The sequence below is a fragment of the Catharus ustulatus genome, chromosome 6 (genome assembly GCF_009819885.2).
Source record: "Catharus ustulatus isolate bCatUst1 chromosome 6, bCatUst1.pri.v2, whole genome shotgun sequence".
Classification (NCBI taxonomy): domain Eukaryota; kingdom Metazoa; phylum Chordata; class Aves; order Passeriformes; family Turdidae; genus Catharus; species Catharus ustulatus.
The window spans coordinates 31,935,482-31,952,724 of NC_046226.1; the positions used below are offsets into that span (position 1 = coordinate 31,935,482).

Genomic DNA, 17,243 nt, shown 5'->3' on the forward strand with positions numbered 1-17,243 from the left:
CCATCAGCTGACTCATCTGTCTTAAAATACCAATCTGTTCTTGCATTTTTTGTCCTAAGAGAGAAATCATGTTTCTGCCTTCCAATATCATGACATCAGAAGAAATTTTACAATGTTACTGCCACCCACATGTAGGCAGGAGTGGAGTGACCACCTGCCCAGTCTGCAACAGTCAATTGCCTGCAGTGGTTCTCCCAACAACTAATGTAAAATTTTCCAAAGTCTTATCTTGAAACTTACAGCAAATTTCATGTCTATTGAAGTACACAGCTATCGTAAGAAAACAACAGAAATGGATTTTATTTTCCCATCAGAAGTACTATATTTAGATTTCTATAAAGCTGTTACAAATCCTTTGACCACCTCTTAAAGAAACCCAGTTTTGGAAAGGTTGATAGATCAAATCCTTTACCTTATCACAATGGCGTAGGTAATATATGACGACATAATCCACGAGATTAATACCATTATCCTAGGAAAAATTAAAGATGTGTTATTAACACTGATTCAATATGTGAAAATGTACTCAATTTAAAATTAAATTAATTATCATTTTAGATTGCTGTGAAATATTGGATTCACAATTTTTTTTGCCTTAGCATTACTGGCCAAAAAAAATTGATCTTTTTCAACATTGACTTCAATGTAGCACTATTAGATTCAGAGTTTATTTTGGTTTTAAATACCAGGTAAAAATACAGACAAGAATACATGGGAGAAGCTGTCCCCACATTTTATGTAATAATAGAAGACATTACAAAATAATGTTATTAACCCAAAAAAATAATATTATTTAATAATATTACTCTTGAACATAATATCAACTAAATATTACAGTCACCTCAGATACATCAATGTGAACAGAATTTCTTGATTCCTATAAGCCTCAATCATCTACAAGGAAGATCCAAAAAAGGTATAGATATTTTACATATTTTATTCTAAACATGAAATCAGACTGCATTCAACTAAGAAGTATATTTCATGCCCTGTTAACATAAAAATATGAATTTTAATTCTCATTTTATGGAACCATCATTTCCATGTTCCTGCACACAACTGTAAACAGTATTTTATTTTGCAACATGTCATTGGGTCAGCATGAGCCAGATGAACTAAGGAAAAGTTATACATTACATTCAGGAATATAAAAGAACCATGATATAGGGAATTATATCTGGAATGCCTTTGAAGTTTTTTTGATGTGTTTTCATATTTTATATTGACAGGTATCAGAACAAACATTTGTATGTGAACAATGTCTGACTTCCTCTACAGAGCAGCCTTGTCTATATGAGAGTCTGCAGCACATTATATTTTATTAGTATCATACACCAGCAAAATTCTTAACTAAGTAAGTCACTGCTGTCATGCAGAAAACGCCACCCTGCATGTTTAAGAGTTTTAGAAGCCATTACTGGCAGGTCAAAAAATCTCCATAAAAAGTTACTTTCTAAGCTCATATGACAATTAAATGATGTGAAATAAGAGGTATTTAGTATTGGTTCTTTACCTTACCTCATGGAATTCAGCTCAGTTAAGATGTATTTGCTGGCAATTCATGAGAAAGGAGTAATGGGACAAAGGAAGAATACCTTAATGTTCAAATGTACCCTGCATTCTTCTGCTTTGCAAATACAGACTAACAATTATCTCTGAGGTTTCATGTCTGCCTGTAGCAACTGGACCCTTTGAGTTTTTATGCATTCTGAAGACTAATTACACTAGTAACGTATTTATTCTGGCTACCAGGAAACTGTAATAATATAATTTTTTAACTTGTTTTGCTAAGGAACAAGGCTTACATAGTTTATATTTTATATCAGTTACTCCTTTTCATAATGCACAATTTTGGAACATGTTCACTAAATTGTCACATTGGAAAGTCTCAGAGATTATTAAATTATGAAGTTTATAGGTAGATAAATAGTGACACAACCTAGCAGTTCCACTGAGAAAAGTGAGGCAAAGCTGAGTTTTACATTTTTCTTCAAGGCAGCCAAGCCAGCCACAAACACATGAGTAATGGGAAACTTGGCCTGGTTCTAGTTAAGCTGCTGTTTGTGCTGTGTCTTGTCTATGCAATAGGACTGGGAAAAAAGTGGTTATATGGAACAGCTGAACCATCACAGTAAAGACAAAAATAAGAATTAGAATCAAAGAATCATTTTGGTTGGAAAAGACCTTTAAGATCATTGAGTCCAACTGAAAATCCAGCACTGCCAAGTCCATCACTAAACTGTATTCCTAAGTGCCACCTCCAGGGTCATTGACTCCACCATCTCTCTGGGCAGCCTGTTCCAACACCTTATAACCCTTTCAGTGAAGAAATTTTTCCTAATATCCAAGCTAAATTCCCTTGAAAGAACTTGAGACTGCTTCCTCTCATCCTATTGTTACTTGGGAGAAGACACCAACTCCCACCTGGTTGCAGCCTTCTTTCACGGAGCTGTAGAGGGTGATACGGTTTCACCTGAGCCTCCTTTCCTCCATGCTAAAGCACCCCAGTTTCCTCAGCTGCTCCTTGTAAGACTTGTGCTCCAGACTCTTTACCAGTTTTGTTGATCTTTGGACATGCTCCAGCCCCTCAATATCTTTAGGAGACAAAGGACTCAAATCCTTTGGAAAAAGCTTCCATTAAAACAGTTGCTCACTGAACAATTCGCTAAATACGTTTCTACACTTTATTAATGATGACATACACAAGTAAAACAAAATGTTCCACACATAGACTGTTTCCTGACATTGCCTGTCTCACAAACGTACTCCTGTGTACATGAAGCATAATGGAGAATAAAAGTTGTTTAAAATCTACATCTCCTGTAGTCAAGAAAGCACTTCACATAAGAAAAGTGGAAGAGCATGAAAGATTTTTTTTTCTCACACTCCAAGTCTAAACCAACATCAGCAGAAAATTATCCTATTCTTTGCTGCATCCTATATCCATGTGGTGTCTAGTATGTTTTGGCAAAGAATGACTCTGAGCAGCGTTTCTATTGCCTACATTACCTAACACCTCCTCCTCTGCCCCACTGAAATAAGAAACAACGTAATCTCATCTCAGAAGGTGTCTAGCCTTTGAGCCAGACTTTGATCCTAGCATAACTAATCAAAAACCAGCTAGTGCTTCTCAATTTTTGACAAAATAATTTACTGCCAGCTATGAGCATTTTCTCGTGCATGCCACTCAATCTTCATGTCCTACATCCATTTAACTGACAATTTAAAAAAAAAAGACTGAAAGTATCTTGTTGGGTGTGACATCTCTTTGATCCCTTATACATAATTTGTTAGTGTATACACTACAATAAACAATTACTGATACTTTGTTTTTAAACCTGATTTTTAAAGAGTTTTTATTCAGACAGAGCAACCTTCATTTAAGAGCATGAAAAAGGGGACATTTACTGGAGAAGAGTTGAGCATTGTGTGCTGCCTCACTTCTCTCTACCCTACTAAGTCCCTGCTAATAAAAGAGACACACAGAAGTTCTCACATAAGGTAATTATCCTAGTAGTACTGAACAGGAGAAATAAGTTATTAAGGAAATAGATACATGTGCAGGACAAGGAGGTAAAAAGCTAGGAGAAAAAAGAATGAAAACTGTACAAAGCACCTTGCTTTTCAAACAAGAATAGTAAATGAAGGAACAATTAAAAAAACACACTTCAGAAAAAGTATCTTTAACCAAACATTAGTACTTACTCTGCTTTTGACATCCTTTAGTTTGGGGAGTATTTCCAAACCAAATCCATCAGCTTGACCTCGGGTCCTATTGCCTCCATTCATATAATTTCCAAAAGCCAGAATCAAACCCAAAATTTCCTTTACACTTTTCATGCTCAGCAAAGCCTGGAAAATGGATACTGGTCTGTAAATTCAGTTGGCACAAAAATTCTAATTGCTTATATAATTTTTCTTTCCATTTTATTCTTGCTAAGGTTTTTTTCCTGTCTGATTTTACCTTGATAGGTAAGAGAAACTGAAGCTGGTACAATAATCAAAACTTTGAGAGAAACCTTTTTTAGACTGTGTCTCCCTAAGATAATATGTTTAATGTAATCCATGCATTGCAAATTATATGGCATCAAATGCTATGTCAATGACATAATTTCTCTCTTAATTTTCACCTTGTTCTACTTTTCATAATTTATTTGTTAAAATTTAAAAATTTTAAGTCCTGAGTCTTTCAACAGTGTGGAAACATTAGGTAGAGCTTTGTCCCATACTAAAAATTCTGCTGTATCAGGGTTACAGGAAATTAACTGATGCCAAGGGAAGCTTATGAACACAACAAGCATCTATTGGCATCAACAGTGGTATGCAAATAAAAGGCAGTTTGCAAGGCCTGGTACTAAGCTTGCCTTGTATTTAATTCCTAGTTTATAGAGATTATCTATTACACTAATTACAAATCAGTAAAAATCTACCATTTAAATACAAATAAATTTCTAGGTACTCTATGGGGCATCACATGTAATTCGTTTTTCTGCTTCCCTCTTCCTTTTGTTCTTTTAAGCAGCTAAAAATTTACCACAGTTTTATTTCCTAAAAAGCCAATAAGCAGGATTAAAATTCCTCACTTACAGTAAAAAAGAAGCACAAACACTCTAAAATGCATTTAATGTAGTTATCATTAGGACTTACCTTGGAAACACGAGTCACGATATCTACTTTCCGGTGCACTGATGTTATTCCCTCAGAGAAAACTGACTGGAAGATAATACACTGAGCTCGTTCTGCGAAGTTAGGGATTTGAGACAACTCATATAGAAATCTGTGGGGAAAAAAGGACTATCAATGAATCTTTATAATTTTTCTCAGTGGGGTACATAATGGATCAAAGCCTGCAGTATCATGAAATATACATGCACTCTTTCCTATTTGAATCAAATCTGACAGAATTTAAAATTGTTATATTCTTTATGCTAAGAATGCATTAAAAATCTTATTAATGTCAAGAAAAAGGTAAGACATTAATCATTATCATATCAGTGCATTAACTATCATAGTTGTACAGTAATAAACAGAAGAACCTCAAACCTAAATCATTCACTGAAAAAAAAAGGAAAATCTGCATAGCGCTACCTACATACTAACTTAAGCGGTTTTGTTTCCCTTAAAAATGTGCTCAGAAATACAGAACTCAATATACTGCTATAAATTTATTTCTTAATATAAAATGTCTGCTGACAGCTTTCTTCTGATTCTTAGCATCAATTTTCTTTTTCTGTTTGCACCACACTTTCAACCATATACCATCAGGTTTTATGGGAATACACCTAGCTGTGTATTTAGCTCTAAAACTCTTGCAGAGTGTATCTGCCTTCAGTCACTGTTCAGCAAACTTACTAAGTCCTCATTTGCTCTATATCTGTCCTCATAGGTACATATTCCTCATGACTCTGTTGTAGATTTTAGTCTTTTAATTATTTGGTAAATAAAAATAACTAGAGGCATATTCAGCAACTGTAGTTCAGACCTCACAAAATGAAAGCATCCCAAAGACATGAGTAATTCCTCTCTTTTCATCAATTAAAATATAAGAGCTTGGCTAATAATACAAGAAGCTTTAGCATTTCTCATAACAACAATATATAATAACAATCATTTGCTCTTGGGTTTTGAATTCAAGATTTCAGAGATACACAAGCTTTCTTGAAATCCAGAAACAAGCTTGTCTTTTGCTCCAATATCACTTTAGCATCATTCTTCTAATCTCCTGTCTACAGATATCTTTAGATTCTTAATGCAATGCCATAAAGACTTTTTCTACCTCACTGAATTATGAGAAATTCAGTATTCAATTATCAGCTTGACTTTTTATTTTAATTATTTAAGCCAATACACCCAATTTTTCCAAATTATTTATTTTTCACAATAAATAATATCAGTGTGTTTAAATCTGTTTTATACATTTCTCATGTATGCTAGGCTTTGCTGAGTACATAGTGACTGTTACAAAAATCAGCAGAATTAACCTGTGGCTGGCATGAAATGCTATGTTCTAATTGGAATACCATTTTTTTGTTTCTTTTCTTTCTTTTTCTTTCTCGTCTGATGAAAAAACCTATTGTGAGAGAAGGATCAGGGAGGCCCAGCTTGGCTCTTAGACTTAAGAAGTGGGAAAAAAGAAATGCCAAGCTGGTATTAATAAAAATGCTTCCTATTGGGAATGAATGGTATTGCCAGGAAAAAAAAGAGGGTATTTTGCACTTTGTGTGAGAGAAACAAAGGAAAGAAGAACCAAACTGCTTCATTAAAGTTCTAACATACATACAATTAAAAAGTTTAAATTTACGAAGTCAAATGACACATATTCTTGCCTTCCTGTGAAAAGAGAACTATTTCCCACATGGCTGACTATCGAATACAATGTCATTGTGCTGAGAGTTAAAAGAGCATCAGCATAAAAAGAAGATTCTGGAATTCAGAGTATCCAAAGTAAATATCCAGACAGAACCCTTATAACTGAAATCTGTCACAAAAAGGAATCTTTGAGCCTACAAATGTAACTACTAAACAGAAAGTCATAGCATGGAACTATGGTTGTCACAGCTCAACCACCAATTCAGATGGACAAAATTTTCGAAGAGAAAGAAACATTCTTATTTCAATTCCACTCTGAGAAAAGCATAATTTTGACTTAAAATAATGATGACATGGCTGTGACATAGTTTTAGGATGGATTTCTCATTACTACAATTCTGACGGCCTAAAATAAACATAAAAAATATGCTATTCATCTCCATGAGGTACATCATACTCCTCTCCTTCAGAAACTGTAAATAAAAATTGCATTACTTGAAAACTTTCTTAGCCTAACAAAAACTAGTAGTTAAGGACTTGACAGAACTTTCAAGTCAGGCATGCAGTTATGGTGTTAGTGTAAGAGAGCATTCTTGCAGAAGATGGAAAAGAAAGGCTGATTCTAAGGAGGTAAACTAATTTTCAGATCAGATTTATCCACATTTGAAGAAAATAGAATAGAATAGAATAGAATAGAATAGAATAGAATAGAATAGAATAGAATAGAATAGAATAGAATAGAATAGAATAGAATAGAATAATTTTTGGGAGAAAAGGTATATCTAATCCTGCAAGCTTCTGAGTACAACAGCAGGATTTAAACTGAAGTCCAAGCAGAGGTGTCTTCAAAGAGAAGCAAGTGGCATTACTGGGACAGCAATTATAAATCAGTCCTTGCTTCCTGAAACTAACTACATTCAAACCAGTACCATATTTTGTTACTATTTCCTTTACTAGTACTTATTTCATACTGGAGAGGCATACACGGAAACTAGTTACAGCATCTGTATCCTGCTAGCAAAGCCCCAAACTGTCGCAAATTTTGCATGTAAATCTTTACCATGGCAATTAATATTAGTATTTTAACACCTATTATCATGTTATTGTTATGTTGCTGTCATAGTTAGAGTTTGTGCCAAATTTAACATAGATGTAAGGCAAATAAAAATCCCATGTGCAGAAGGACATCAGTGATACCACTAAAGCTTTTTATTTGTCTGATAGTCCAAGCACATAAGGGTTTCTTTTAGACTTCTGAGTGAACTCAAATCAAAGGTTTCACTGTATGAATGGCTACTGTTAGTATATGCAACCATTTGATAAATTATTTCATTTACACTTTTGTTCTGATCCTCATTAAAGACAATACACGAGGCTTATGCCCCACAGCAAATATTTTTAATTACACATACAAATTTAGCACTTTTCCATCTTTAATCTTTTATGGCACTAATAAGTAAAGCACAGCTCCAAAAAATCTCCAGTTGTAGTGAGGTTGTACTGTTGTACAGTTAGACTTAGAGGTTGACTGAGACAGCAAAGCCAGGAGCACATTGATGTACTGAGTTTTCAGAAAGCCCGTTATTTTGAAGGTCTAACAAAATTTACAGAAGAGCATAAAGCAAATTGCTCTCCCCTTTAGCTACCTTTAAAAAAGCTAGTTTTCTTAACCTATGTAGTTTAATTTTAAGGTAAAAATGGGATACTGAAGACTCACAGAAAGAGCACCGAGTAATAATTGATTAAAAAAATAACTTTTGTCTTTGATACTGCTATTTCAGTCTGAACCACCGGGCATAACTGCTTTATTTACGGTTCTTAATTATGGAACAATGATAGTATAAATCCAACTTTGTATTTAATTAAGACTAACCTCTCTCCACTATAAGTTACAAGAAAGTCAACCTCCTATAACCCTAGAGCTCCACAAGACTCGTATTCTCCAGAAGACAAAATGCATTCATGTTTATTTAACTTGGACATACAGCAAACAGACTCCCAAAGATTCAAGCTCTGGAAAACATCAGCTAGTCACACAATGTATCCTTATGCCCCAAGCCAAGGCAATGAAAGCCATGGATATGGGATGTAAAAGTAAGCTAGTATATAAACTTTACAGTATATAAACTTCACAGTCTTCTTAAGACTTACTAAAGAACAGCAGCCTCTCTTCATCAAGAGTAAGATAATAGCCTTATCTCCCAATATTAGGCTATTCCTTAGCATGTAGTCACAAATAGGTATTCATGTAAGCAGAAAAAAAAAATCTGTTCTTAAGCAGTAACATTTTAATGGGAAAAAAAGGTATGAAAATACAGTAATTCTGACATCAACCAATTATATACTATCTCTATTTCAGTTCTCTCTCCCTCTACACTTTCTTACACCAGAGACAGCAGAAAAGACAAGAACAGACAAGATGGTAAAGGAAACAAGATGACAGAGAGGCCTCTGGGAAGGAAGAATTGAAGAGGGTAAGACTACAAAAGAAAAAAGCAGTGAAGTAAAAAAACCACTTGTAGACCAACATCTGAAATCAAACGCAAACACAAAAATAAAATTCAGGATTACCACTCTGTTCATAAATTGAGGACTCTTTCACATCAGTGTAATGTGTATTACAACAGAAGGAGCAACACTTAAGTTTTTCATCCTAACAGTTGTCACTGGCCACAACAGTTGCAGAAGAGGAAATGCGGCATCATAGGTCTTCAGTGAACTTAAGCAGAGTGTACAAGGTGTTTGGACAAAAGATCAACTCAAACCCTCTGTTATGCAGCTCTTTCAAATAATTAACAACTAAAATCAGTCTGGCCCTGCCTTATGTAATGTTAATTTAGCCAAAAATACTCTATGGGAAGGATAAACCTTTTACAAGTGAGAGAATGGGAACAAAATTTCTTATTGATTCAAGGTTACATATTTTTTCAGTTCTGGTGGTCAAAGCTGATGTGGTACACTCTGTCATGTCTGAAAAAAAGTTTTGTGATAAGGGAAACTTTTCATCATGCCTTGAAATACACAAAGCTTATAATTTTAGAAAACCTCATCATTATCAAGAATTATGTATCAAAACTGCTTTCAACATACAATCAAAGGACTACATTATATAATGAAAAACTATTAAAAAAATAATCTTACTGTTCTGGTTTATCCAGAAGCTTCAGTTCCTCCTCTTTTGAAGTCTGATAATATTGCTTGATTTTCTCCAGTTCATCCTTTTGTGCTCTCTGAGTGAATTAATGGAAACTAATTAGTTACTAATTAATAATAAATCAATAAATTACTACTTTACCTGTTTGCCTGCAAGCAGCATTATATTCTTTTGAATGAGAAACATTCAGACTATGCAAAAGTGAGATCTAGAAAACCTGTGACAAATTCCCTCAGTACCTCATATGCTATTTACTACACAGGACCATTCCCAAGAGCCACATCATGTGCCCAAGAGCCTTGTCTGAATACTTCTTGAACTCTCAGGTTGATTCTTGTGACCACTTCTCTGGGGAGCCTGTTCCAGTGCCCAAACATCCTCTGGTGAGAAGAACCCTTCCCTAATACCTAACCTAAATGTCCCCTGACACAACTTCAGGCCATTCCCTCAGGTCCTATCACTGTCACCACAAAGAGAAGATCTTCCCCTCTTCCCCTCGTGAAGAAGCTGCAGGCAGCTATGAGGTCTTCCCTCAGTCTCCTCCAGGCTGACAGGCCAAGTGACCTCAGCTTCTCCTTGCATGTCTTCCCCTCCAGACCTTTCATCATCTTCATGGTTCTCCTTTGGATGTTCTCCAATGCTTTCTATTTTTTTCATACTGTGGTACCCAGAGCTTTCCCCAGCACTGGAGGTGTGGTCGCACAAGCTCAGAGCAGAGTAGGACAATCCCCTCCCTTGCCCGGCTGTGATGCTGTGCCTGATGAACCCCAGGACAGGGTTGGCCCTTCTGGCCGCCAGGGCACTGCTGACTCATGTTCAACTTGCCATGCCACAGACCAGGACCACCAGATCCCTCTCCACAGAGCTTCTCTCCCATGTTTATTCCCCAGAGCTGCCACATCCCAGGTGAAGAATCTGTCACTTTCCTTATTTAAACTTCATTAAGTTTAGTGGTTAGTGATTGCACAACCCTCTGATTTGTCAAAGCCTGTCTGCCTTCAAGGGAGTCAATGCACCTCCCAATTTAGGATCCTCAACAAACTTACCTAATACACATTCTAGTCCGGTGTCCAAGTTGTTAATGAAGATGTTGAAGAGCACAGGGCTTAGGATAGAGCCCTTCAGAGCCCCACTGTGACAGACCACCAGTTTGATGCCACCACCTTCACTATAACCCTTTGCATCTGACCCATGAACCAGCTGCTCACCCATCACATGATGTGTTTATCCAGCTGCATGCTGGACATTTTATCCAACAGGATACTGTGAGAGACAGCATCAACATCTTTACTGCAACTAAAAAGATTCTATCAGCTGGTTTCCCCTGTTCATAGAATCACCAAATATGTTGAGTTGAAAGGGACCCATCAAGATCATAAAGTACAACTCCTGGCCCTGCACAGGACACCTCAAGAATCACACCATGTGCCTGAGAGCATTGCCCAAATGCTTCCGGTTGACTGGGACCTCGCCAGATTCCCAAGAGCATTCAAAAATAATCAGAAAAGGCCTCATAATGACATCACCTAGCTCTTGAATACTCATTCCATCAGGCCCCATAGACACATAGGGATCCAGTTGGAGCAGCACATCCCACTCAAGGTCAGAGCTGACTAGGAGTTGATCAATCTCACAGTCACGTTCATCCAGCTCAGGGTACTCAGAGCCCTTCAGCCCATCATCGGTGTTGAACACAGAGGCAAAGAAAGCATTAGACAACTCTTTGTCTATGTCACTGTTTGTGAAATAGTCATCCCCATCTTATAAACAGCTGATGTTATTTTTATACTGACTTTAGTCATTAACAGATTTTAAAAAAAACCTCTTTTTATTGTGCCCCACAGTTCTGTCCAGCTTCAATTTCAGCTGAGCTTTGGCTGCACAAATTTTCTCCCTAGAGTGGAAAGCAGCATCTCTGTATTCCTTCCACATCAGCTGACCTTGCTTCCACTGGGCATACATCTTGTTTTTTTGTTTTGGCTCCAAAAGAAGATCCCAGCTCAGCCAAGTCAACCTGCTTCATCTGCTTGAATTCCTACATTTACGAATTGCCTGATCCTGTGCCCTTCATGAGGTGGTTCAAAAATAATCTGCACTGATGGACCTGTGAACCTTCATAAGCATTTTCTCAGAGGACTTTACTCACTAGTTCCCTGAGCAGCCTAAAGTCTGTGTCTGAAATATACTTTGGTGATTAACTATATTTCTACCCCACCTTTACTTACATTTTCATATAGGGCTTCCAGTGTCTCCAGATCTACTACGGAGTCATCAACGCACAATATAGCTGTATAGAATACAAACACAAATTACATACTGGAAAACATAAATTAAGATTTCAATTTTTTTTCCTGCAAAATGTACCAAAGGGTTCTAACCTATATACAGGACATAGATGTATCCAGTTGGTATTTTTTTATTTTCAGCATTTTATTTTTGTTCTGATGTCAAATCACAGCACTCCTGCAAGAACGTTCTATAAATCCTGTCTCAGGAGAATAGAGTTCTACTTTTTCTCTCCAATATAATTAGCAGTCAAAGATGTGACCGGTCAAGTCACCAGCTGATTGTGCAGCTGGCCAGCCAGGAGAACATGAGAACAACTGATACCAGACAACAAACAGCACAGATTTCATGTTAGCTTAGAAGGCTGGATAGGAAGGAATTGAGAGTGAGGGTATTTAAGTCTCCCTGTGTGCATGGGAAATCAGCAAGATGTGCTTGTTGAGGAGCTAGCAATCTTGGTAAGTAGACAAGTAGACAAATTTTCAAAGTTTGCAAGTTATAAATTTGCAAGCACAAAAGATTGTGCTACAGTTTTTAAGCTATCTTCAACAAGTCCACATTTAAGTTAGCCCTATCCAGCAGAAAACTATCCACATGACAATTTACAGATAAATACTTTTCAACACCACACAGACACACATGAAGTATACTATTCAGAGATTAATTATGATGCATTACTAAAAATGACAAGTCTCAAAATGTTTCCTTAGTTCCAAATATTACCATGTTCCAACATATGCAAATCCCATTACAATTTAAGCAATGTATTGAATTCTTATGAAAACTAGATGGGATTGCTTCATGGTGCTTTCTAACACACTCTAATGTTAAATTCCAGTAAGCTGAGAGATGCACAATAGAATGGAAGTAACTCTGGGTGTTAGAATTTTCTGAAACCAGCTTTTCCTCAAGATTCATAAGGGGACTAGGTACAATTGTTGAATTCATGACTTACGCTTATATATTACTGAGAACATTAATCCCAAAAGGATCAAGCACATAACCAGTGAGATGTCATTAGCTACTATCTGATAACTTCTAATTCAACTGCATTATATTTCCTCAAATGATCCTTGACTGCTTATGAATTTAGAGGATTTTTTTTGCTTCATTTGCAATCCATGTTAGAAAGGGGAAAGGCACACATCTTTAAATAATTATTTAAAAGCAATAAGCTTTCGCCTGCTCTACCACCTACCCCATGATTTTACATTGTGAAATTAACCAGCAGGCTAGTAAATTTTCTCTGTGGCAGGCTAATTAATTTTATTAAAAGGTCCAGTGACATTTAGAATGCTTTAAAATTCTGTCTGTCAATTATGATTTCATCTGTTGACATTACACCTAGGTTAGAAGTAAAGAATTACACAGAAGACAGTATCAATGAAAAAAACAGTATTTCCAACCATTTTTGTCTTACTGGAAAGATTCAAAGCCCTCAGGCCTGTAACCAGACGTAAATCCTGAACCACTGAGGTTGACATAAAGCTTCATTTAAAAAAAACCTCTTAGGGTTTGAATTTATGAGATTATCTCTTATCTTCTGCAAGATAGTTCCAAGAGTTGCACTACCTTCTGTATCATTCAACAGAATTTCAGAAGAATCTAAGAGATGGAAAATGTCTTGGAAAATTGGTTTCACAGTCCAATATATTTAATTGTTAAGATTAACAACATGAATACTGAGTTCTGAAACCTCCCCTTGTGCTTTAACTTTTATCCTATTTTAGTATATGCTGAAACCTGAATATAAGGAGAAAGTTACTTGTGCAGACTATCTAGAAAAAGCAACTTATTGGAGGCAATTTAAACTTGTACTAGAAATGCAAAGCATGTAATTGACAGTCAAATTTTTATATACAGATATATTATGATGACAGGAAATAGTTTGATAAAAACACACTTTAATAAGAATATTGAGAGTTACACACCTAGCTGAATAATTTAGCCAGGTATTTGTCATCAAAATGGCCCCATAATCAAGAAATGGTTTCTAATGCTTCATTATGTTATCCATGTTTCTGTACTCAACATCAGATCTAACAAATCAGCATTGTTTTGAACTGACATGATAAAACAAAAAGTGTTTGTGATAAAACTAATGAAATACAATCTGCTAAACCACATTTTTAATAGAATTAATAATAATCAATTTTAAGAGATATTGGCATGAGTTATTTTCTCCCTTGGAGAGAGCATGCAATTGTATAAAAGTACTCAGAAATTATTTTCTGATTTACCTGCCACACAACTTGTACTGCTATTATTGGCAATGCATAGACAGACAATTGCAGTAAAAAATCAAGCCATATAGCTGGACAGCTTAGGATGTCAATGCATGTAGAGACATTCCCAGTAAGTCAGAAGTACTGCCAAAATCCACATAACCTCTTCATCTTTATACATTTTAATGTCTTAGCTCTTTTTTTTCCATTTGAACTGATTGAACTGAATGCCATGCACATTTGGAGCAGAAGACAAAATGAAAACATGCAAATTTATGAAGATTGGCCCATTTTTTGAACAAACAAAACAAAAAAAACCCCATTAATTTTGAACAGCTGGAAGAAATCCCCAAATTCACAGATGCCTTCATATTCTTCTTATTCTTAAAATATGGCATGTGCAATACAGTCATAGTATTTTGTATAAATTACCTTGAATTGGGGCAGTTTAAAAAAAACCCTTTGCACTAGATCAAATAAAGTAATTATTTTCATTTTCACTTAAAGTAACAAAAGCTTTTAAAATTTACTATGAAAAACAAAACCCACTTTTAATCATATGTATATTAACTTCATCAAAATTAATACGAACCTTGGTATATTTTTAAAATGCTTTTCCTGATACAGTGAATTTAACTATCATATTTAACTGCATTAAATCTCACTATATCTGGTTTATGTAAATAATATAGGCGAAGTATCATAAATCTACAAAAGAGGCTCCAAAACAATTAATAGCTATTACAATATCAATCATCATTGGTGGTTTTTACTTTCATCTTGCTTTCTAGTTAGCTGTCTTCCTTACACTGTCAGTTCAGTTAGAATATTTCACCTACACCTCACAATATGTCAAAAGGAAGTAGACTCATGCTGTGAAAAGCTGGTAATTTTATTGGGTTCCTCTACCTTTAAAAAATCTGTTACTTGGCCAAGTCTGGTTTCTGAGATCCTTTTTTGCAGGGAAATTGAGGCAAACATTTTTATGTTGCCTATGGTGTCTGCTCACAAGAAGAAGAATTTATATACACAAGGATCATTAGTGCAGGGCTGCACCCATTAGGATATAATAACCGTCAGCTAGGACAAAAAACAGATCAGCATCATGCATTCAAACTAACAGGCACACATAAAAATACTTGCCAGCTACATTTCACATACTAAGAGCATTGCTTCGAATATAAACTATACCAAACGTTTTTAACATACTAACTTCTAAAAAATTAATCTAACAGATTCTCTGCTGCACAGATTTTTCACATATTCTGATAAATTAAAAAATGTAAATCAAAAAAAAGATGAGAATTTAAAGGATACTGCGTGCAGTCTACACACAACTTTAGTACTTAGGGCTTAAATACAAAAAATATACTTACCTTCTCTAAATCAGCTTAAATACCAACAATCTTAAGGCTGAATCTGATATACAGCCTCACTCCTACTAAACATGTTTTGGTTAAATCAGGATTTAAGTCCTGCTGACTAAGCTTACATATACTCACTAGTATCAAACCATTTATTGTAACAATTAGAGAATGAAATATGAGGAAATCACCTTAACTGCTCCCAAATGATAAAAAAAAGTATGTTATTTAAATAAAAGGAGCTTGCCAAAGCTACATTTGTTTGACCTGGAAGTATTTAGCTGTTCTATGTACTGCATTCTGTTGAGTAAGGCTTGATTTCATGGGAACATGCAGCCCATCATTGGGAAATTTAAACAGAATTGTGACTGACCTAGTCAATTAGACAGTGTCTGTTAAATACTTGGCAAAACTGCCTGTAATACCCAAATCCCTCTGGTTTACTACTGACTTGATATGTTATCAACTTATTTAAATGTTTTCTCCAGTATTAACTGCCATGCAACACACAAAAATTACATGTAATAAAGAAGCACTATGGGCACAACGGAGGTTTAGAAGACTAAGAAAGCTTGAATCCTGCAAGAAGTCACGAACAAAAGATTCTGGCACTAATGTTGACCTACCAACACGCAAAGGATGTCCAAATCAGACTTATAAAAATTTATGTTGCGAATTGTCCCGACACTTATTTTAAATAAAATAATTTCCCAACTTCTGAGACAGGTATGCACCTATCTTGCTACTTTATGCATGGTATACAGAACATATAGAATACATACATGTAATATTTTGGGTAGGTGGGAAAGTCATATGAATTTGGAACAACAGATTAGATGTGCCATAAGGCATAACTTGCACTAAGACAATGTAAACCTATTTACATACCTTCCATGTACTGTTATTAGAGCAATCCCAAGGATGATTAGAAATATAATACTGAATCAGAATGGTTTTTAGACTGATCATCAGCCTGGTTGGTTAATCTACAGTTCACATTCTTCCAATTTTTTACTCCCACATGCTGACAATGAAGGGGAAATCATGAAGTGAAGGAAACAAGTCAGACACTTCACTTTAGCATGAGAAATAATCTCTATGCTAAGGATAAATGTTAAGTTCTCCCGTTTTTCATACAGGCTATATTCTGTCAGTACTGTAGTTCTACAGAACAACTATGGCTTTGGTAAGTGTAGCAGTGAAGTCTAGAGCTGTTCTGCAGGGAGTCATACTACACTTCACTACCACAAAGAGTACAATAAGCTGTAACTGTGCATCCAATGTCATCTACCATATCCCAAAGATTCAGTCACATGGAAAATACCAGCAGACCATCTAGTTAATGTGCTCTGACAGCCATCAGGGATATTTGACAGTGAAATATTTCCCCAATGTACAGAAGCAGAACTTCTGGTGCCCTACAATTTTAGAGGCAAAATGCAGGTACTCTGAAGGTCAGGAGGGACTGGGGAGAATCACTCTTTTGAACATAGACATCTACATTTTATTTTCTGTAACTAAAAGTTTTTCATCTGGGCTGCCCCACAGTTTTACCTGTTAACCCTTGAACAAGGATCTCAGTAGCTCATGGAAAGCCAGCACAGATACACTGCATAAAGGAGTATTATTATGTGCTTTCCAGTGCACTGCTATTGCCAGCTACTAGTTTGGAACTGCCTCAGTGAGGGGAATGTTGTCATGTAAAAAGCTGGGACAAGGACCCACACAGTATTTTCACATACAGCTATCAGCATTTCCCATTACAAACAAAACTGAAACACCTCACTGTCGAGCAACTTGTAGTATTTCAACAACAAAGCCACACAAATAGTGTTGATGCAGAAGTTTGTCTCTCAAGTTGCAGTATTTCAGCAGAACAATGATACGAAATGACGGAAAAGGATT

General features: G+C 35.7%; 1 protein-coding gene across 6 annotated transcripts in view; it reads right to left on the reverse strand.

The window, feature by feature from the left end:
- The window catches only part of FMN1 (formin 1), a 178,523-nt gene that overhangs the window by 57,327 nt on the left and 103,953 nt on the right, over window positions 1-17,243 (reverse strand). For all 6 annotated transcript variants that reach the window (XM_033062175.1, XM_033062173.1, XM_033062176.2 and 3 more), the window contains 5 exons: window positions 11,689-11,750; window positions 9,451-9,539; window positions 4,648-4,777; window positions 3,706-3,852; window positions 413-472 (listed from right to left, as the gene is read on the reverse strand). In XM_033062175.1, coding sequence (XP_032918066.1) covers window positions 413-472; window positions 3,706-3,852; window positions 4,648-4,777; window positions 9,451-9,539; window positions 11,689-11,750 — 488 coding nt within the window. The remainder of the gene's footprint in view (window positions 1-412; window positions 473-3,705; window positions 3,853-4,647; window positions 4,778-9,450; window positions 9,540-11,688; window positions 11,751-17,243) is intronic.